Here is a 20,346-nt window from a genome sequence, read left to right on the forward strand (position 1 = left end):
CGTCATACCCTCGTGTTACTAGACGATTCTGTATATGATAATACAGACGATCACGTCTACTACCTTGCTCGCCTACACCACTCTCGCTCAATAATTCTCGTCACCACAGCCTTTTACAACCCAAATCCATCGCTCCACGACTACAATCCACCACTGTCTCCACCTACGTACACGCTCAACGCAGAACAACGTTAGCAGCTTGCCATCGCCTACATACCGTCGCTACCTCAATACGCTCTCTCTCCAACACCATTCATAACATCAACCAACATGGTGCGCGATCCTCAATTCTGGAAACGCTTCAGCGTGGCGGTACACCAAGACGACCTTGAAAAGACAATTCAGGACCCCAAGCAACCGTACGTCCAAAGTTCCCTGTCTTCCCCTTCGCACTCGCCCCTCGGATCCCCCACTTCCCAATCACACCTAAGCCCTGCTTTCCCGCCCATGGTCCAACTCTCGTCCGTACGGTCGTCCTTTGTTTCATCGCCTCTATCCCCGTCTTCGGGAGAAGCATCTGCGAGCCAGATACCGCGGGATAAAAAACAACGCTCCCGGACCAAACTCCAAAAGACGAATTCGACCAAACCACTATTGCGACCGACCGTCTCTGTCCAAGAGAATCCCTCGGACAGAGATGGGGATGACCTTGCCCCACCACAAAGATCACTGTCCCCCCTTCCTGCATCACCATCACGCTCCTTCTTCCGCACCCCCAACCTCTCTACACTTTCCCTCAGCCTATCCGGCCGTCCGCAATCACGCTTCAACTTCGTGACGACCATCACGGCTGACGCGTCACATAGAGATTCATGGCTCGCTAAGCAGCAACGCAAAGCCAAGCAACGAACATGGATCTGCTGGTGTTTCTGGATGATCTTTCTGCTGCTGGTTGCAGGCGTTGTAGTCACTGTGCTGGTCTTGAAAGCGCACAATATCATCTGAGCAAATCACATGAGGAAGATCAGGACGTATGAGATGGATGTATATATGGTTATTTGGGCATGTTGTGTATAGGCGGCGTTTGATGTCTTTTCTACAGGACGCGGGCTGGTGTTTGGGTACCGACCTGCATCAGCGATGCATGGATTTCTCCTTTTCTTCTGTTTATATTCTAGATGATACCAGGTCTTACATGACCACAATGCAATGTCTGCTTCTTTCCTTGACAAAATCACATCATTGTTGCGCAACTCACGGGATAGTCTGAGCACACGAATAAACTAGAATGAACTGACATGATCGCTTTTGCGTAGCCTAGTCTAGCCTATTATCCACACTTCACTATTTTACCAAAGCTAATTTACAAATGCCAATTTGCAACGCCATGCCCGCTACGGATATCGAGGTATCAACCAACATGTCCCAAACTGTGCGAGCATGTATAACACCAAAACGCCCTTCGTATTCAGCCCGTGTCTCACGCTTCCCACTCTATATCTACCCTAGAACCTGTTCTTCGTCGCAGGCGGTGTAGGACTCCTTGACATACTCCTCGCGTCCCTGCCACGCTCCTTCAACCACTTGCGCGTGCACATGTCCAGCTCTCTGTCCAGCTCGGCCGTTGGTTCCTTGCGATGAATAAAGTTGCAGAAGCCGCCGCGGACGCAGCCTTCGCCACTGTTCAGACGACAACAGGCTTCGCGGAAATCGGTCACGGGCGAGAGTTCGCAGTAGATGGGACGACCAGCATACCAGCGCGAGTTGAGGGCGTCGCAGGCTTTTTGCGCGTCTTCTTCGTACTTGAATCGGACGTAGACATTGCCGATGAGATCTGCCAGAAAGGTTACGTTAGCAAACTGTTCAACTCTGAAGCAGCGAAACAAGAGAAGGGGGGTTCGTACGGTCATTGTTGTTGTCGCAAACAACCAACTCTTCAACAAGTCCATACTGGCACAGCTCGCACCAGATGTCCTCGTAAAATGCATCAAAGTGCATCTGCATCTGCTGCGGGTTCATCTTGTTCTTGGGGTCGTACGCCGGGTTCTGGTAGAGGTTGGGCAGCAGGATAGTCTGCGAGTACGACGGCTTGACGTGTTTTCTGGAGCAGCGGTCGCCGTGACGGCAGGCGCCAATCTTGTAGTAGAAGGAGCAATTGACCTTGTCCTGCTCGGTACCGAAGATGGAGGCGAGGTAGTTGGCCATGATTGCGGTTGTTCAAGAGAGTGTTGGAGGTGTTGGAGGTGTCGATGGAAGAGCGCTTCGGTTGTGTCGAGGGAAAACGGCGATGGCGTGGTGAGGTTGTCGCGCGCGGGCTGGAAAAGTCGCGATGCGCGAAGCTCTCTGCTAGGCAGATTGTCGCGGAGGCTAGTGCACGTGGTTAGCTGACAAAGCTAGGCGAATGCCAAGGAATCCTCGAGAAGCGCCACCTTCACTCACTTTCTTGATCATCGTCTCTTTCCAACCCAGAATGATGTTGCATTCGCTGTGGCAACGCCTGCAGCGTTTAAATTACTCAGCTACTCGCGATGGCGTTATAGATCATGGTCACTCATCAGTCTACTAGCTGCTTACAATTTGTTTCCTAACCCGTCTACTGTCGCTGGCATTCGAAGTCATGGTGCAATTCAAGATCATACTCCTGTCACCTTCAGGCCCCTTTAACGCACCTCACGAATGATCAGAACATTATCCCGTTGAACAATGGCACTGAGTGCCGGAACAGGAAGTCGGTCAGTAGTTTGAAGAAGGAATATCTTGCCCAGGTGGTACAACAATATCACCAAGAGTTGATTGCTGGGTCGAAGATGTCGTCATCCCGCTGAGTTCTACGAAGCGCTTTACCAGTGAAGTGAGGTAGACCATACCCGTGCGATTAAAGAGTACCATGGAGTTTGTATCAAGCCTGCATCTTTGGAAAGGCTTCCCTCGGTGACTAAGTGTCTCGTGGCACGAATTTGTATGAAAGACGCACTTGGTAATTGGCGCGATGCCCCTGGCTGTGGTTGTAACAACACCAAGATATGTTGGGATTTAAATAGTGATCTGACCAAGGAGAACGATAGCCATTGAAAAAGGTACAATGTATGACCAAGGCGTGCTAGTCTCCACACGTGCTGGGCAGCACTTGTCGCAATCAACAACAAAACGAATATCGGTTTGGGGCCTACAAGTGACGTCCGCATACCAAGTCGGTATGACCCAAGGTTCTCAAAAATCTTCTCCTACACTTACGTAAAATTCAATAATGCCTCTCTAGATCATAACTTCTCATCCTCTGGCACGTGGTAAGGACATACACCTCGCCTCTGACACCACGCACTCTCCGCGACACTCGACCTTTCCAAGCACTCCCCACATATTTCCTTCCAATGGAGTTTTGCTCCAACAATGACTGGTGGATGATGGTAGATCGGTCTTAAACAAGTAGCTTTATAAGTCAAGCTGTGGAAGCCGCAAGCCCAAGAGTTGGTGATTGCAGCGCATGTACAGTTTGCTGGTTTGGGGCTGGGCAGTGGCATTTCAGGAAGGAGGCAATATTCGCTTGCCTGGAGACTGCTCTGTAGATGAGTAATGGGAGCGAGTCAACAGAGAAGATAAGCGCATTGCTATGCTGTAAATGAGCCTTCAAAAGCAAGGAGAAAATTCAAAGGCTGCATTCAGTGCTTGAATGTGTGATAGTCCGTAATGGTAGTGTAGTAACATGCTTGATGCTATTACCGCTGACTTCGCGGTCTTCTTGATCTTTCACGTCAACAATGTTGTTGATCACACGCACTGTACATGTCGTTCTTCTGTTCACATCTTCACCAACACGTGTCTTGATCTCCAAGCATCTCAAAGAAGCGTATACCAACCTCCAATGCTTCCATAAGGTTGTCACTTTATTGTTTACCCTTCGACGGTGATTGAGTGCATATCAACGCAGAGACAGAAGCTGTTCGATGGTTGTGTCAATCTTGCTGGAAACCAAAAGAAATTCCTTGTGAAAAGTGTGAGCACAGATGCAGAGGACGAGGGCAAATCGGCACATGTCGACAATGTGGCCTACTATGTCAGGCGACGGAAGTTGTGCTCGTAATTTAGCGCCTAGTAAGAAATCACTTTCGTCGGCTGGACTGAAGGATTGACCCATCAAGTGCCGTCGGAGTTTGATAACTGTGTATCTGCAGTGTGGGTAGTAAATTGTCAATGTTGAAGCGCAACTTCTTGTAGTGCCTCGGGAAAATATACTAAACACTCGCGTCCTTGACATCTCTCAATGATCCAGCCATGGGTGTGTCAATATGGTAAACGTATCAGCAGAGTGTCCAGAGCGAGCGTTCCTTGTCAAGGCGTGTTTGACTAAGGGCCTTCAAGGTGCAAGGACTTTGGGAAAATGGTTTCCGGGAAGGTGCCTGACTGTCTCCTACATAGCCAAGCGCTTTGGGTTTGAGCAGTCACAACAGGAGATGTACCGCTATGGTCGTCCGACGTGGTTAGCCTCGGGTTTGGTTCCTGTAATCTGCGAGCCGTTTTGACAGGTGGGGATGCTGGCCAGGCTCCCGTTTGTGCCATTTGCTGTGCCTCAGGGCTGTTCCGCGCCCCGCAGTTTTCCCTTGTGGATGAAACATGAATAACCGATAGGAAACGTGTTCGTGTGGGTGAGAACGAGCCTCAGGAAAATAACTCATCTTGTTGTCGTCCATGTTCCCACACGCCGAGAGAGCCATGAAAAAAAAAGTGCATGATGTCGGCCAGGTGTCTGGAATCTCGCTTATCAAATATAGAGACTGGATGGGCGTCAATCTGGTCGTACGAAGAGACTAGCTGGGAGGCATCGTGAGATAGAACAATGCGCTCCAATCAGATGATATCTCCAATCCTTAGTATGAAGCCTAGCGTAGCGGGCAACAACCAATCGACGCTCGGTTGTGCTCTGACCTGAAACGAAGCGGAGCCTCCTACCAAACTTCTTTCACCCCACCCCGTCGCTTGCAGGTTCACCTTCCTTCTCGAAGCGCTGCAACAGCGCACATTCACCTGTCGTCGGGTGGCTCAGGCATCACTCTCTGGCACACTTGCGATGCTTTTCTCGTTGTTTTCGCTCGCTCCACGTGGGTCGTCGCGCATCACGCGTCTTCGGTGGGTGCATGATGCGAAAGCGCCTCTAAACATCACAGTGGCAGGCTGTTGTTGTTTCCCAGCATGTCTCCACAACCCTACAGCGAGATCGCATAATGATCTAGATGATGCCTAGCTTCCGTCGTTGTGTTGTAGATCAACGGCACACGGTCCTCTGACACTCAACGGCCCCTCTGCATGTCTGAGAACAGCCTAGCGCAGCCTTGCAATGCAACTTAAACTACCAACTACCGAGTACCAGAGGCCGATCTTCGCGCCGGAGAGTACGGGAGGCTGCAGCATGTGCGCGCTACGCCGCGGCCATGCTGCCGGACGGGAAAGCCATGGCTGGCGGCTACAGTGTCGGCCAGCGTTGAAACACACATCCTACACCCATAGAACTCAGGCTCACAAGCTTGACTGCAGCGCCGCGTGGAGTGGCGCTGTGTTTCGATACCTCGTGTGCCTCCTTCTCTATTGGCTCCTGTCACTTCTTCTCTTCTAGGCCGGAGATTTTACAACGTTTAACAGCGTCTGTCTCACTACCATCACCTGCCTCAATAAAGGACCATGGCCGCGTGAGCTTTGCATTTTGTCATCACACCTGGCTTGTGTGCGTCTTGACTTCTTCTCTTCCGTTCTCATTCCTTTATTTTCTTCTGGGTGTACGTTGTGTTGGGTACTATTACCAAAACGTTCATACACTTTTGCTGAACAATAGCTTTGTTGCTATTCTTCCGGTGAACACGAATCGATCGCGTGTCGCTCCACACTGTACTCTCATTCACAGCGTGTTAGCTGAGCCAGCCATTCCACAATTATATGGGTCAATAGTGTTCTTCACCTTGACAATACTTCATCCACGAGCCACGACATCTTCAACTACACTACCACGCCACAGGATTCCCGACCTTACGACTATCTCCCAACTCTACTTGACGGACAACCTCGTTTTGCAGGTCAAAACTACAACACCTCTCGATCCCGCATTTGCGAACGAATATCTACACCCAACATGCCGAGCATACTCACATTAATAATCGCGGCGATGGCCGCAGCCCCGGTCGCCATGGGCCACAGCTGGATTGAGCAGCTGCGCAACGTCAACGACAAAGGCGAATACGTTGGGGAATATGGCTACCCGCGAGGCATGGTCGCGAAAACCGATCCAGGCTATAGCGGCACCTCGATGAACTATGAGATTCCCGGCGACAAAACACCAGGCAACGTCTTCATTACAAACAGTACGCTACTATGTCACGAAAAGCAACGTAAACAAGAGCAGTCTCAGGACAAATATCCTCGTCTTCAAGCCACACCTGGTGGTTTCGTAGCCATGCGGTATACGGAGAATGGACATGTTTCTCTACCCAACAACCAGTTAGGAAAACCCAAGAAGGGCGGTACCATTTTTGTGTACGGCACCACTTCACCAAAGGAGGACGAGCATTTAGTGACGGTTTTGAGCTGGACTCAAGATGGCCAGGGCGGGGACAAGCGCGGCAAGCTACTCACCATGAACAATTTCGACGACGGCCGTTGCTACGAGCAGAATGATTCACCTATCGCCACCGAGCGCAAGAAATCCGATCCAAATTTCGCAATGGGACAAGCTGTCGAAGGGGCACCAGGCAACTATCCTCTCTCCTGCGAAACGAACGTTCAGATTCCTGATAGCGCCGAGATGGGCAAGCCATACACTATCTACTGGGTCTGGCAATGGAACACAGCTTCTGGCAAGATCGATCCAAGCTATCCGAACGGAAAGGATGAATACTACAGCACATGTATCGATGTCGATGTCGCATCCAAAGATGTCGCGATGGCTGAGGCTGCAGAGACAAAATTCGATCTTGGTCCTCAGCAAGATGCCATGACCGTTGCTGTAGCGGACTTCGCGTCTCGCACGGCTCTCATGACAAATGTCGTGCAAGGCGAAGTCGGACCCATCTTTTCCGGAGGATTACCCGCTGTTACGCCCTCTGCTACAGACGCGGCGCCCTCGCCAACCGGTGGCGCTCCAGCTGTCAGCAGTATTGTTCCTTCTATCAGCAGCGGAGCTCCATTCCTCAACTACACTTTGCCAGTTCCTACTGATATCCCGACTCTCAGTGGGCGTCCTGGAGCAGCTTCTACATCATCGACGAACCCCGATTCTGTCGTCACTGTTACCAACACCGTCATGGTAACTGTTACACAGTCAGCTCCAACTCAACCTGCTGCTTCTGCAATTACTCCTCGTGCAATGCACAGCATCTATCACAAAAACGGTGCCAAGTTCAGGGGACTGTGAAGGGTGCAATCATAGGCATGATATTTGTTTCCTTTCTGTATTCAGCGCTTTCTTTCTATTGCATGCGTACTGCGCTTTCTGGTGGCAGGCCACTTGCGCAAACGAACAGACAAACATGATGATGATGACGATTGCATGGTCATGAAGGCTGGGAAGTTAGTTGATGATCTGCATTTGAGCGTTTCGGGATTGGAATTTGGCGATACCCCTTGCATGCATATATTAGGCGTCCTGGTTTGTTAGCATTTGGAAAAACTTATACCCGGGTGTGTGGATTAGTAGGCGTTCATCAATCAAAACATTCATCGCAGAATTCTGGCTCGTTCTTACTTTAATCTTAGTTATGGCTGCTTTGATCGAAAGGTCTTTTACCAGTCGAGGTAACGAAGCTAAGCCGGACTTGCTCAATGTGTACCTCTTGCCATTTTGACTTCTGCACAATTGGAACAGAACATCTACCACTTTAGTTCAGGTAATGGCGAACTTACATGGTCTTCAGCTTCATCCTATGGGATTCTATTCCTTTACCCGGCGGAGGGCCTCTCAATCCACCTCCAGGATTGATCTTCGCGTAATCGGGGAGGTACCCGTATCGACTCTTGTGGGCAGCTGCAAGTGTGGATGACGCATACAGCGTTCATTGTGACAGGCGAATCGGCCGACTTTTCTTTTTGGGTTACGGTCCGGATGTTACTGTCGCTCTTTTTTTTGGACATTCGTTGGTCACAGCACAGCAAACATGACGGTCGTTTGTACTACACCCAAAGCTCTAGACAAGCGAGAGCGCTGCACGACAGCCTTGTGGCGATTTTACGTGTCACCAGACGTTCGCATACTTAAACTCCAGGAGCTGGGTATGCTACCTAAGGCTGAGCAAAGTGTCATATGTTGCTTCATCCCCGTGGCGTGCTACGGCTTGCATCCGATTTGCTCCCAACACTCTCTCACTTCATCTTTGCTTAGCGAGTTGTCCGAATTCCCCGCCATGTGTTCTTACGTTGCGCGGCCCGTTTGAGCTAGTGCTCGCATCCTCACGAAAAGGATCTTTGTATACCGCGAACAGTATCTCGCATGCGCTGAAACCACACATCATTCGGTACGTATACTAACCACTCACCGGTGGATGTAAGAAGATCTCATACCACAGCTACATGCTGTATATACAGTACAAGGCTCACTTTCAAACCCACTCCCCACCTTCCCCGTGCACAACGGTTGGATGATCTCAACATGTGTTCGACAATCACAACACTGAGGGACATGTATAAGAGCAGTGACAATGTGAGACTGTCAAGATTCTCTGGCACCATATAGAATTGTTTCATATGTATCTAAACGACTCACCCATAACGAATCGAGCTGAGCTCATAGCAACTTCTTTTGCCTCACAGCCTGGGGTCCCTCACCAAAGCTATGTGTCGAGACATTCATCGTCACTGGGAACGCTGTAACCACCAAGAGTACATACAGGCCCCACCGTGTCATCATTTCCGCATGAGTCTGAACCAAATCAACGACCCACGATACTTCAATCAGCCCGGCATCCCTTACCGTCAATCCCGAAGATGCCTAGAGCAGAATTACTACGACTTTCGCAGGAACGCCTATTGCACGCCGTGCATCATGACTCAGCAGGGCTGGAACTTCCGCGGATACCCATTGGGATTTGGCGGGTTTCCCAGGTACACATGACGGATAGTGAGGCGGAAGATTAGGATATGGCACATGACCCTGGGACATTCTTTGGAAACACCGGGTTAACTTCACAACGGTCAAGTGGCAGCTGATGCGAACGAATGAATGGTCAACCAATTCTTTTCCTCGTTTGGTTCATGTATTGTCACCCAATAACTCCTCATACGTTGGATGTCATAGCATTTCTAGCGCACGCTGCGTAGACTCCAGTCCTCTGTCCTTCCCTGGCAGATACTCATCATTACACTCTGACGGCAGGCTTTCGATTGCCGCGATCAGAACTTTCTTGAAGAATCCAAACAAGTAGCCGCTAACTACGCAGCTATTTAGCCTTCTTAGCGACCTCCTCGACCGGTGTATTTCCTGCATTCGACTGCAGCATTGCCAAGGTAAAGAGTCCCGTCAGCGTCAGCCACACATTACCCCACACGCCAATGCTCATACTGGTGTTGTAGTGACTGGGCAGTTTGTAGTGTTGGTACGCGCCGATGCCAGTTGTGATGTGATGGAAGACTGTCGCAGCCACCACCGCCTTCGCATACGGAATTGACGTGAGCTTCGTTGCAGGTGCTGAGCTGAAAGGCACAGCGTTGGTAAAGGACACTAGGATCAACGCAAGGGTGACGAGACACCACCCATCGTTGCGCACGTTGTATGCTTCGAGATCGTTCGGCGCAAGGTTCAGCTGCGAGGGAGGTCGGAACCCTAGATCATATTAGTTTCAAAACTCTGATCTAAATGGTACGAAGACAAGTGAAGAGCATCTGGGCAACGTACAGCCGATGACCATAATAGGGTCGTACACACGGCACATGCCACGCAGACCGTACCAGAATGCGGTACCGTATGCGTACGCATGGAATACCTGCCAGAAGCCAGTCAATTGCATACCTTGTACAATCGCGAAAGCGACACTTACAGCTGAGTTTACTGAAGGCATGATGTTTCGCAACGTAACTAGTGATCAATTGAGAACAGCAAAGCAACAATGGTACGGTGAGATGAGATATTAGTGAACATTGGTCCGCACACGAGCTTATCTTAAATGATGTTTGTTGACGTTCCTGGCAGGCTTCCGCACCCGCGACGTCATTATGAGAGCTTTAACAGCTCTATTGGTGTTGAGGGGCTGCAGCCACCCGTAGCCCCTCAGGGTAACCGGAACATCGATCCGCGTAGCGGACCGCGCATCGAGATGAGATCGCCCACGATCCGGCTGCAGACGATGACGCTAGATGGCAGGGATCCATTCCTACAAGTGTAAGGGGGATTTCTGGGATAGCGACGATGTACGAGACTCAGCACGATCGTGGAGAGCAGCCTCTTGAGGTCACGTCGAAAAAGTAAGCAAACGGCTGGGATACCACTGACCAACTTCGACTGACATTTATCGGCGTATCTGATCACCATGATATCCTGCCAGCAACGCTCCTCGTTGTTCTTCTTGCCTTTCCTAACCCTATGACGCCCTCCACACCACCTAATCCCTGCATTCTCAGACTCGCGTCAACTACCTCTAAAGCATTGAAGCTTTCGATAGGCCCCAAATCTGTCTTCTCTCCATCCTGAACCGCAGTTGCAGCCGCATTGATGATCTTCTCAACATCTTCCTTGACCTCTGGTAAGATTTCTGCCGCAGCACCTAACCAGCGTGCCAACAAACCCTTGAAAGAGACCTGATCCGTGTCGCAACCTCCATCATCTATATCCTTGCCTTCGCATTTTGATTCAAACAAAGCGCCAGTATCTGGTGAAGTAAAAGTCCGCTTCGCAGAAGCAATAAAACCGCGGGTTCGGTTGACCCATTTGTCGTCTTTGGTATGGACTGCCATAACAGCAGAGCCATAGAGGTAAACTCCAACATTATAACTCCACTGGTTGTGGTTCAGATCCGAACATCCATTCTCTTCGTCTGTCCCATCGTAGACATTGAAGTCTTTGTCCACGAGTCCGACTTTCGTGCTCCAAGCATACGTCTTCTCAGCCCAGGCCAAACTCTCTGTGTCATTTGTGAGATGGGCGAGACGGGCGGCGAGTTGAAAGAATAATCCGTTTGTAATGGCGTTCTTGTAGTGCCATCCGTTGTTTCCGTCTTCGTAGTCAATCTTCCAGCGTAGTCCGCCCCCGCACGTGTTTGCACCGTCTTCATAGCGCTGTCTTTGCTCGTTGAAGACGTTTCTTGCTAGGTCGACCCAAGCTATGCCTCCTAGTTGCGGTACTTTGTTCTCGGCGGCTGTCAGGGCAGCGAGCGCCCACCATGCCTGATCATCGTTGCCGGTGGCATCGATGGTCATGAAGTCGTTTGTTGCTGTCGCTTGAGTCACGATCGTGTTCTTTAGCATCTCCTCATACTGCCAATCTCCTGTTGTTGGACCATAGTTGAGAAGCGCTTCGACCGCAGTTTCGGACTGCCACCACCAGTACGGTTGAGGTAGTAATGCTAGATTTTGATCCGGGAAAGAAGACTTGAGCGAAGCAGCGAGGCTGCTTGAGGTGGTCAGGAGGGCGGCTGGTGGTGGAGGAGATGGAGGTGGGGCCTGTTTCGCAGCAGTTTGAACGATGAGGGATATCGCGTTGGCGAAGTAGGTCGGTATCATGTTTAACGATTACGGTAGGCACGAAGATTTTGGATTTACGTTGTCGTTGATTTGAATGTAGGCTAATCAAAGCAAAAAGAATGTAATGAACTTGTAATGAACGTGTATGGTTCGCTGAACCAAGAAAAATAGTAATGAACGAGAGACTGCGCAAAATGCGACGGTAGAGAACGACGAAAAAATGGAAGAGAGGACGAAAGATGAAGCTTACGCGTAAAAGACGAAAGCTGTAGACAGCTATCGTACATAACTTACACAGCCTACAACGCATAACGCTGTTTCAACCCAGCATACTCTGCACCGACGCCGTGCACATTCCAAGATTAAACAGGTGTCAAATTACCTTGGCCTCCCCACCATAAATATAGATGTCCCATGTCATCGCCTTGTGTGCGTTGTCGATAAGAAAACTTCGTTGGGTGAACCTGCCAACGGCTGCAAAACTCTCCTGATCGGCGGCTAGGGGGCCCGGTCTAGAATCAATTTGCCTGAATATCTGAAACACAATGCCATGACGCTGCAGTATGTGATTCGTCGGATGTTGAGAACACTGGAGAAGCCGAGAAGTCGCGGTACGTGTGCTGGCAGGGGTCGGCAAGAACGGTTCATGCTGCGATAGCGGTCGTTGGGACCGTCGATGGGTATATGCATTGAGAGCGATAGCGATGGTACTGATCTGGGTGAGGGTGTGATGCACATCGCGTTCGCCATCTAGACTATGGTAAGGTCAACGCATGAGTCGCGCGCGGGGTGGTTGGCGGCCGAGAGACTGAAAATGTATATGCTAGGACCGTGAGATCTTCGCGATACGACTCGCGCTGCCTATGACTGGAAGCGGGCGATGGCTGGAGGCTTTCCCATTACATGCTTCCTTGTCCTTTTGTCTCTACATTGCCATTTATCAGTACGCCTACATCTTCGCCGATGGTTCAAGCTTGGCCAACACAAAACTACCCCAGCCTTCAGCATACACGGTACCTTCTCCATCTTCGACCCATCCTGCTGTTTCTATCCACCTTCCCACCTCTCTGCTTATCCTCGCCCTGACCTTCAGTATGCAAGGCGTTTCGACAGCCTTCAAGTACTTGACTCTCAACTCCGTAGTCGCATTGCTACTTTCGTAGTAGTGCATCAACAGCGCGCCCATAGCCTGATCTAGCAAAGATGCAGTGACGCCGCCGTGAAGACGCCCAATACCACCATCAAGCTCACCACCCATAGAAACTAACACGGTATTCTCAGGCGCTTCTGGGTCTGTAAGGTCGTGTTGTACATCCTCCTTTGCCGTTCGTCTGCGTAACTCCTTGTCGTAGTCGCTCGGCGCAACGTTCCTGAATTTCGGTGGCTCGCCTGTGACTATGCTGTTCCGGTCTACTGCTCTTCTCTGCCCTTTGCCAGGTTTGTACAAGTTGAGGAAGGCACGAATGGCATCGTTGGTGAAGAGACTGCGGGTGAAGAGAGAGTTCCATTCGTCTCCCTTGCCGAAGACGTGACGTTTGTGGACGCGCGTTATCGAGGGATCGAAGATCAGAGCATTGCACCATTCGTGTGCGGTAAAGTCTTCTAGGTGCTCAATTCTTGGGTCGGGCATCGTAGGCAGTAGAGGGTGTGGACAGACGACTGTCATGCGACGGACGACGTGCGATAATAACTCAAGTCCGATCTAGAAGACGGCAGAGGACGATGCGACATGATTACTGACATGTTAGAGGCCATGTTGGAAGCCGTGTTAGTGCTGATATTCACTGGCTCAACTCCTCAGTTGCGAAACGGAGATGCGCAAGTTCCGAGGTTACAAGCTGGCGGATCGATCAAGCTTAGTGCGGCACTTACCCACAACCGAACTAACGTAGAGACACGATAAGGTCACCAAGCATTGCGCCATCTCAGCGGCATAGACGCACTCTCTTGCATAGGCTCCTACACCGGCCATCATCTGCCCGTAGACACTAATCAGCTCACGCAATGTCGCATGTCAAGGCAGTGTTCAGTCATCTTCCTGTTCAGTCGCGGTTTCGTAAACTAATCAAATATTACAGTCATTACGTCGTGAGTTCCTATGGTATCTCAACCCATGAAATGTAGCCTGTTATATCCAATACCGACTCTTATACCGCAGGAGGGTAGAGCAAGATTACTCTACACAGTGCGGGGTAGGCGTGGAGCTATCAGTCGTTAAGGCTGACAACCTAGCACGATGCTCAACGGCTGGCGCTCAGAGAGACTAACATATGCGCGCCGTCTAAATGAGCAGCGTCGTCCATCCGAGGCTCTAGAGTCGAAGAATCTACTCTGGGGTCATCCGTCTTCTTGTTGATAGGAGAAGCGTACAGGGCGTCAGGGAGCAGACCATCGGGGGGCTCAGAGAGCTCCGACTCGTTGTCCGACCCAGACCTGCCTTTGATGTTCGTGTCAAGATAATAGTTGACGCAAGCGTCTTGTCTGGGGTCAACAGCAAAAGACTTCGTGGGCGAATCTCCATCCGAGGAGTCAACCATGGAGTTGATGATGGACTCATTTGACATGTGACTCTTTTCAGGTTTCTCAACAGATTGAACACCAGCGTCGGATTCCGCAGTCATTGCATCATCTGTGTCGAAATCCTTGCTTTCGAATGCAATATGCTCAATCTTTTGACGCTTGCGGATAAGCTCTTGGTTCTGTGCTCCTGTCTCTTCACTTCCAGCAACAGTGCCAGAGTCCACATTGTTGGGCAAGTCCATGCCAACAACTTCACCTTCGGAAAAGGTCACTTGGTCTTTAGTGCGCTTGCCCTTGAATGGACGATCTTGATGATTTCTGTCTGCTCCACGACCATCCTTGATCCACTTGCCACGGTGAGCGTTCGAGATAGTGTTGACAAGGGTGCTACTATAGAGCTTGTGAGGTGCGCCAATCGTAATCCAGTTCTTCTCATGCTTCTGTCGTTGAGTCAGCTACAAGTATCAACAATCGTGTTAGTCTTGAATAATCACCATCAGAGTAACAGCGACGTGCTTCGAACTCTGAGCACCAAGTCAGTATGAGTTCAGTCATCGCCAGAAGGGACAAACATACCTTCAGCACCTGGCATATCCAGTCAATACGCTCTCCGAATAGCCACTTCTGGGTCTGGCCGATATAGTCAACGATGGACTTGTCGTAGATCGGAACTTTGAAGCCTTCCGTGTGAATATACTTGGCCTTGTCCTAAATCACTTGTCAGCAATTTAATTGTCGTCATTCTGGCATACACTTCTTACTCACAATTATATCCCAGGCACAGGCTTCGATAGCCCAGTCCTGGTAGTAGGAAGTCTCACCCGGAGTGAAGCGCTTGCGGTAGGCGTTGGTTGCGGTATCCTTGGCGATGCTCATGTCCTTGAAAGCGTCCACCAACATCACAACAATCCTGCGGTGTTCTTCTTCGGTCTTTGGGATGGTTTCATCCTCCTGAGGTGCGTACCACTGAGCAACAGCCATCGATTTCTGAGCCTCACTCATGTTGTTGAAGCACAGGCCTTCGATCACTGGAAACTCCTTGTTCAGGCATATCGAAGTATTAGGCTTGGGGCGATACGCAGCCTTCAAAAATTTGGGTACCTTTTCCAGCTTCTGGTCAGATAGTCGAGGGAGATTAGGTGCGGGGGAAGGCAGGGCTATGATAGAAGTCATCGTGGTGGCTTTGTCAGGTGCACCCTGAGTGGTACCCATGTCGAGATCGCGATCTGTCATGTTGTTGGACTTGGGCGTAGGCAGGGAGTGGATTGACTTGGGAATATAGCTGCCTGCAAGTAACGTAGAGGTTAGTTTCGTTTTGGTGCTCAAATTCCAAGTTCGGTAGACTTACTCTCGAAGATGTGTTGATGCATTGATATGTACGGTGTGAAAAGTGAAACGCCGTAGGACACGTATTTATGTACCACAAGGGCAGCAGTCGAAAGGCGATCAGGAAAAGTTTGAGTGAAGCGGCGCACGACCTAAGGCGCTATTCCAGGCAGCCTGTAAAGTGAAGTGAAGTCGTGCTGTCACAAAACTGGGGTCGATAAGTGATCACTGGATGATGCCAAGCCTGTCAAATGTCGCAAAATCGAATTCTTGCTCAGTGAAATCGCAAAGCTTACTGTTGTGGCCCGTTGCTTGGGTAAGCAATGTATGTCGCGCTGCGTGTATTGACCACCGCAGGTGGGTGGCTAAAGAACCGTCCAAGCGTCGTCTGATCATCTCGCATTCACCTTGGATTTGAGAAGCGTTTGCTTCAGCCAACATCAGTCCTGTTCCTTAAACTCTTGCAGCACTTGCGGCATGCCGAAACTGTGCTTTGTTGTAAAGCAAAGCAATGTAGGCTTCGGAAGACATGATACCAAATGCTCTAGATGTTGTCCGTAGCTCAAAATAACACACTCTGAACCTCATATTGACTGGCTAATCCTATCGTAGAGAGTGACACAAACTGACACGATCACTACAGACATCTTGATGAGTCGGCTCACACTATCCGCAAGCGCCTGTCGCTTCCTCGTTGGTGTAGTCGATTGCTGTTGACAGTGGCAACGTGCGCACCAAACAGGACAGTGTTCGGCTTCCCATCGAGTCACATCTTACCAGAATAAGTTTTTCTGGGTTTTTCCAGGGCTTGTGGTGTCGTGCTGCAGGTGCATGTTGCGAAAGACATGAACGAATCCTTCGTCGACAGGAATGGCAAAGCGATAGGTGCGCCTTGTGCTATGCAACAACTCGGAGACGTTGCCTGTTCTTCTCTATCAGATACCACTCTTCTAGTAGGGAGTTTAGAGCATATGGCCTCTTCACGTTGCCGAGGGAATACGCATCTGATAGAGGGCAGGGAGAAGAGAATGATTCTGGCAGAATGAGCCCGTGGCGCACTTACTATGCAGCCATCCCTGCCTTCATGACCTGTCTCACTTGAGGGGTCTCGTATCGACGGGGTATTGGATAGGTTGCGCGTGTCGTGAGTGGCTTGTTGATTATGCGTCGTCGCAGAACCATGCTGTGGCATCGCGCGTAACTAGGAAGTTTCGGTTCGCATCGCTATCAACGTGATCGCGGTAGGTCACAAAGTGTCTTCTTTCGCTGTTGTTCTTGGGAGGCGCAGCATAAAGAGGATGTTTCCTGGGTGTCTTTAGGTTGGAGATAGTGACATCATCTCTAACGCGTCTGAAGGACAGTCGTTGGGGTAAGTTTTCTGTGGATCGCGATAACTGTGGATGATATGGCTTGCTAGCTATTGGGTCTTCGTACGCCCAAAGCACCCAGCGTTCGGCGCTGGTATGACTGTTGGTTACATCCGGACGCCATTTGCGACTCGATCTAGAACGATGACCAGCACGACATATGAAGCCGGCCAGTGGTGGGTTGGTATGGGGACGGATGCCGTCATGCTTGTAGCGGGAAAGGACAGCCGGTGCTGAGGGGCAGAATCGTCGTCGCTAGCGTGCATTGATGTACCTCAAATCCAACGACAAACCTACATGGACTTATCTACATCCCTGAACGTCTCCTTCTTTCTTCGGTCACTGCCACTTCACGTTCCAATCAGGTCTTCTGAGCATGAGAATACGTAGGATGATGTTCGCTGCACTGCCCAGAGGCTCCGCTCCCAGTCTTTCTCAATGAGGCTGCCGAAGGCGCAAAGTCTGTCTAAATCGCGCAATGGATCAAAAATATGACCGATCTAGAGTGTTTTCTGCCTCTCTTTTCTCATAACCTTAGTGACATCTTTCAGATGCGTTCTGATTTAACTCTTTGCTTTGAGCTATCCCGACGAAAGAAGCAACAAGCAGTAAGAACCTCTCCCAGTACTCCAAATAGCCATCGTTACCGTCACCCGCTTACTAGGCGAGAATCAGTTGATCCAAATTCCAGAGCCACGTGTCTGTCATGGCAACCGTTTTAGAGAGTCTACGTGATTGCCCGACCAGTTTGTCCGCGGCAACATTGGAAGTCTTTGTCATTCTCATCAAGCACTTCAGCATAAGAGTCGAGCAACACTCCCGAACACACAGAAATTACAGAAAGACAGTCATGTTTTGAGCCCAATCGCGGGTCGGCTTGTCCTCCCCTTCGATGATTTGCCTTTTCCCTTGATTTGCCCTTCTGCCCTCACTTCTCGTCCACTGGACCGGACCGACGCGATTTTCGAATTGCACGGCTGACCATACAATGGCGCGAGCCGAGTTTCGAAATCTACAGTCTGGTCAACAGTATCCTCCGCACGCGTCACCCACAGCGTCCGTTCGTGTCGATTGATCTTCACTCAGTTACTCTTGAACGGTCATATATAATGACAACAACTCCATCAACAAAGCACTTTATCGTTAGCTAAGGTAGGCCAATTCACTGGTCAATTATCGGAAATCCAGTGCCGAGGGCTCTTCTATGTCGATTCCTCCTCGACATTCTGCTTCTGCCGCCTAGGAAACGCTCTCTGTAAACACACGATTCACTTTGCGCCCTACCTTGTTCTGGTCAAGAAACTTTCATTGCAGTATTTCATGCGAAATAGGCAACTCCAGAACGCTTTCCTTTCCCCATGACCGCACAACTGTATTTCATTCCACCACCGCAAGAAAAAATTCTTCTCCACATCACTTCTTCACGCAACTTTGACTTTCATTCTGTGTACAGCAACCGCCTTCGCACATGATGAGCAACAACAGTTCTTTCCCTGATCGCCAGCGCGCAGCGCCCTATCTCCCTTCGGCTTCTTCTATCGCGCCAAATGCTCAGGTGTTCACTGAGTCTGCTGGCTTCGATCCCTTCGATCTGGATCAGAATGGCGAATTCTTCCCGAACCAAGAGCCTTACATGTACGAGGACGAAAACAGAAAATGGCGCTATGACCTACCAGATTCTCATCAGTCTCGTAACAGTTCTTATCCCAAGGAACTGGCACCCAGATGGCCATTGTCTGGAGAGTCCCAGCACTTCGGGGATCTTCTTCCACCGCGTTTTGACACTAATGTCGCCCCCGGTAAGTTATGGTAGTATCTGTCTTACGTATGGCGCACATACTGACCTCTCCTAGAAACTCCAAACAGCTTTGAGGACGACTATATGTACTCTTCGGTCGAGCCCGATCTGCCTTATGACAATGGGTATCTTATACCGCCGCCAAACCAGTCAGAAAACGGTCAAGTTTTCGACGGCAGAGAAGACGCGGAAGTATCAAGAGTTGTGGACGCTGCCAGCGATTCGCTCTTTAACAAAGAAAAGCAAGCCAAGGCTGTGCTAAAAGAGCAGCGAAACCAAACCAGCGCGGCCAAGCAGATGGGCAAATCGGTCACCATTTCGCAGACGGATACCGGACTCCATATTGGCGGCGTGTACTGGACTGCGCCCGCTGATGACAACACTATCCCTTCATCTCCAGCCGAGATTAATACGTGTATCGATACACTCACAAAGGCGATACAAAATAGGGAAAATTGTAGAGAAAAGACTACAACAGGCCAGCATCGGAACCGTTGGCTAGCGGGATCCACCTATTACACTGAGGACCAGTTCAAGGCAGCGGCTCGCGATCTCGTAGTAAGTCATCTTTCTATTATGGTCATTGTTTCGCTAACATAGTGTAGCTTGCCATGGTCGAAATCCACACGAACGGGTGGACCAAGACCATTTACGACAAGGGTGAGCGTGAGAACTGTCAAGTAACGATGTTTTACACTTTCGAAGATCGTTTCGAAGCTCTTCGGGAGCTTCTTCACGTGCGTATTACCCATTTCCCCTTTCCTGTTGACTACGCTGGCTGTTGCTAACTGCCCACAGTGCTCAAAGACGACGTGCCAGGACATCCTAAAAGGTACACGATTCTATACTATCATCGGAAATCCCCGTACCCTTACCTCCCGCACGGCGACCAACAAAACTGCCAACGCGCACAAGGCCGGTCTGATTGCAAAAGGCAAAGTGACTACCGATAGCGAGGAGCACCAGGCCAAAGCGTCGTACTCTGGCCTTGAAGAACGTTCTGACAAGGAACATCTTCCAGAGCCCACGAAATCTCTTCAACCGCGAAAACCCTCCAAGGGCAAGAAGCGGACTCATGAAGATATCCTCCAGGCAGAGGGTGAAGCGAGTGTTAACGTTCCCCGTTCAAAGGCAGCTGCTAAGAAGCGGCGCAAGGCGTGACATCATTATTTGATGTTCTGTCATCTAAATTCCCTGCGCTATACCCATTTTTTCAATCTTCTTTCTCTTTTTACTCCGCAAGATGTTCAAAACGATATTGTAGCTCTGTCTGCTGTATTGCCGATATCGCCACCCAACTCTAGAACGCCCTTCATCTCGCTGCTATCACACAATGTTGTAGATATTAGCTCCGATCTTTGTATGTCTTCTCAAAATGCCTGCATCCCGTTCTTTACTGCGCGAAGTTTAGGAATCTTACGTAGTCCATAACATCTTGTTAATGTTACAGACGTTCACCAAGTTTTTCTTCAGCTGTCTCGTAGATCTTAACAATAACGCACGGTTCTCCAGAGGTGATGTCTTTGTATTCTTCACACGGTAAAGATATCCAGCAGTAGTAAGACTTGAACGCATTATCACCTTTTCGCTTCGAGTTCAATAACTCATCCGGTCAGTTTTTATGATCAGATATACGATACCGAACGTAGTGTAGATCACGATGGAAACAGAGAGAACAAACTTGTGCTTGAAGATCAAGTGTATTACATGCACCGCATGTGCGCGAAGTTATATGTACAAAGAATC

General features: G+C 50.0%; 7 protein-coding genes across 7 annotated transcripts; 2 read left to right on the top strand and 5 right to left on the bottom strand.

Moving 5' to 3' along the window:
* Positions 1-1,445: 1,445 nt before the first annotated feature.
* Positions 1,446-2,145, bottom strand: J4E82_004049 (uncharacterized protein; the record flags this gene model as incomplete). Its single annotated transcript, XM_051730332.1, has 2 exons — positions 1,446-1,774; positions 1,845-2,145. The coding sequence occupies 2 exons, from the start codon at positions 2,143-2,145 to the stop codon at positions 1,446-1,448; spliced, it is 630 nt and encodes a 209-aa protein (XP_051589960.1).
* Positions 2,146-6,091: 3,946 nt separating this feature from the next.
* J4E82_004050 (uncharacterized protein) lies at positions 6,092-7,336 on the top strand (the record flags this gene model as incomplete). Its single annotated transcript, XM_051730333.1, has 1 exon — positions 6,092-7,336. The coding sequence occupies one exon, from the start codon at positions 6,092-6,094 to the stop codon at positions 7,334-7,336; it is 1,245 nt and encodes a 414-aa protein (XP_051589961.1).
* Positions 7,337-9,353: 2,017 nt separating this feature from the next.
* Positions 9,354-9,971, bottom strand: J4E82_004051 (uncharacterized protein; the record flags this gene model as incomplete). Its single annotated transcript, XM_051730334.1, has 3 exons — positions 9,354-9,736; positions 9,809-9,896; positions 9,951-9,971. The coding sequence occupies 3 exons, from the start codon at positions 9,969-9,971 to the stop codon at positions 9,354-9,356; spliced, it is 492 nt and encodes a 163-aa protein (XP_051589962.1).
* Positions 9,972-10,434: 463 nt separating this feature from the next.
* On the bottom strand, positions 10,435-11,628 carry J4E82_004052 (uncharacterized protein; the record flags this gene model as incomplete). Its single annotated transcript, XM_051730335.1, has 1 exon — positions 10,435-11,628. One exon carries the CDS (start codon positions 11,626-11,628, stop codon positions 10,435-10,437), a length of 1,194 nt encoding a protein of 397 aa, XP_051589963.1.
* Positions 11,629-12,538: 910 nt separating this feature from the next.
* Positions 12,539-13,219, bottom strand: J4E82_004053 (uncharacterized protein; the record flags this gene model as incomplete). The annotated part of the gene is made up of 1 exon (XM_051730336.1): positions 12,539-13,219. The coding sequence occupies one exon, from the start codon at positions 13,217-13,219 to the stop codon at positions 12,539-12,541; it is 681 nt and encodes a 226-aa protein (XP_051589964.1).
* Positions 13,220-13,829: 610 nt separating this feature from the next.
* J4E82_004054 (uncharacterized protein) lies at positions 13,830-15,479 on the bottom strand (the record flags this gene model as incomplete). Its single annotated transcript, XM_051730337.1, has 5 exons — positions 13,830-14,549; positions 14,604-14,633; positions 14,686-14,817; positions 14,875-15,395; positions 15,458-15,479. 5 exons carry the CDS (start codon positions 15,477-15,479, stop codon positions 13,830-13,832), a joined length of 1,425 nt encoding a protein of 474 aa, XP_051589965.1.
* Positions 15,480-18,273: 2,794 nt separating this feature from the next.
* On the top strand, positions 18,274-19,761 carry J4E82_004055 (uncharacterized protein; the record flags this gene model as incomplete). Its single annotated transcript, XM_051730338.1, has 4 exons — positions 18,274-18,601; positions 18,656-19,158; positions 19,206-19,337; positions 19,399-19,761. The coding sequence occupies 4 exons, from the start codon at positions 18,274-18,276 to the stop codon at positions 19,759-19,761; spliced, it is 1,326 nt and encodes a 441-aa protein (XP_051589966.1).
* Positions 19,762-20,346: the final 585 nt, after the last annotated feature.

This window comes from Alternaria postmessia (assembly GCF_024291825.1).
Source record: "Alternaria postmessia strain BMP 2775 chromosome Unknown scaffold_18, whole genome shotgun sequence".
Classification (NCBI taxonomy): domain Eukaryota; kingdom Fungi; phylum Ascomycota; class Dothideomycetes; order Pleosporales; family Pleosporaceae; genus Alternaria; species Alternaria postmessia.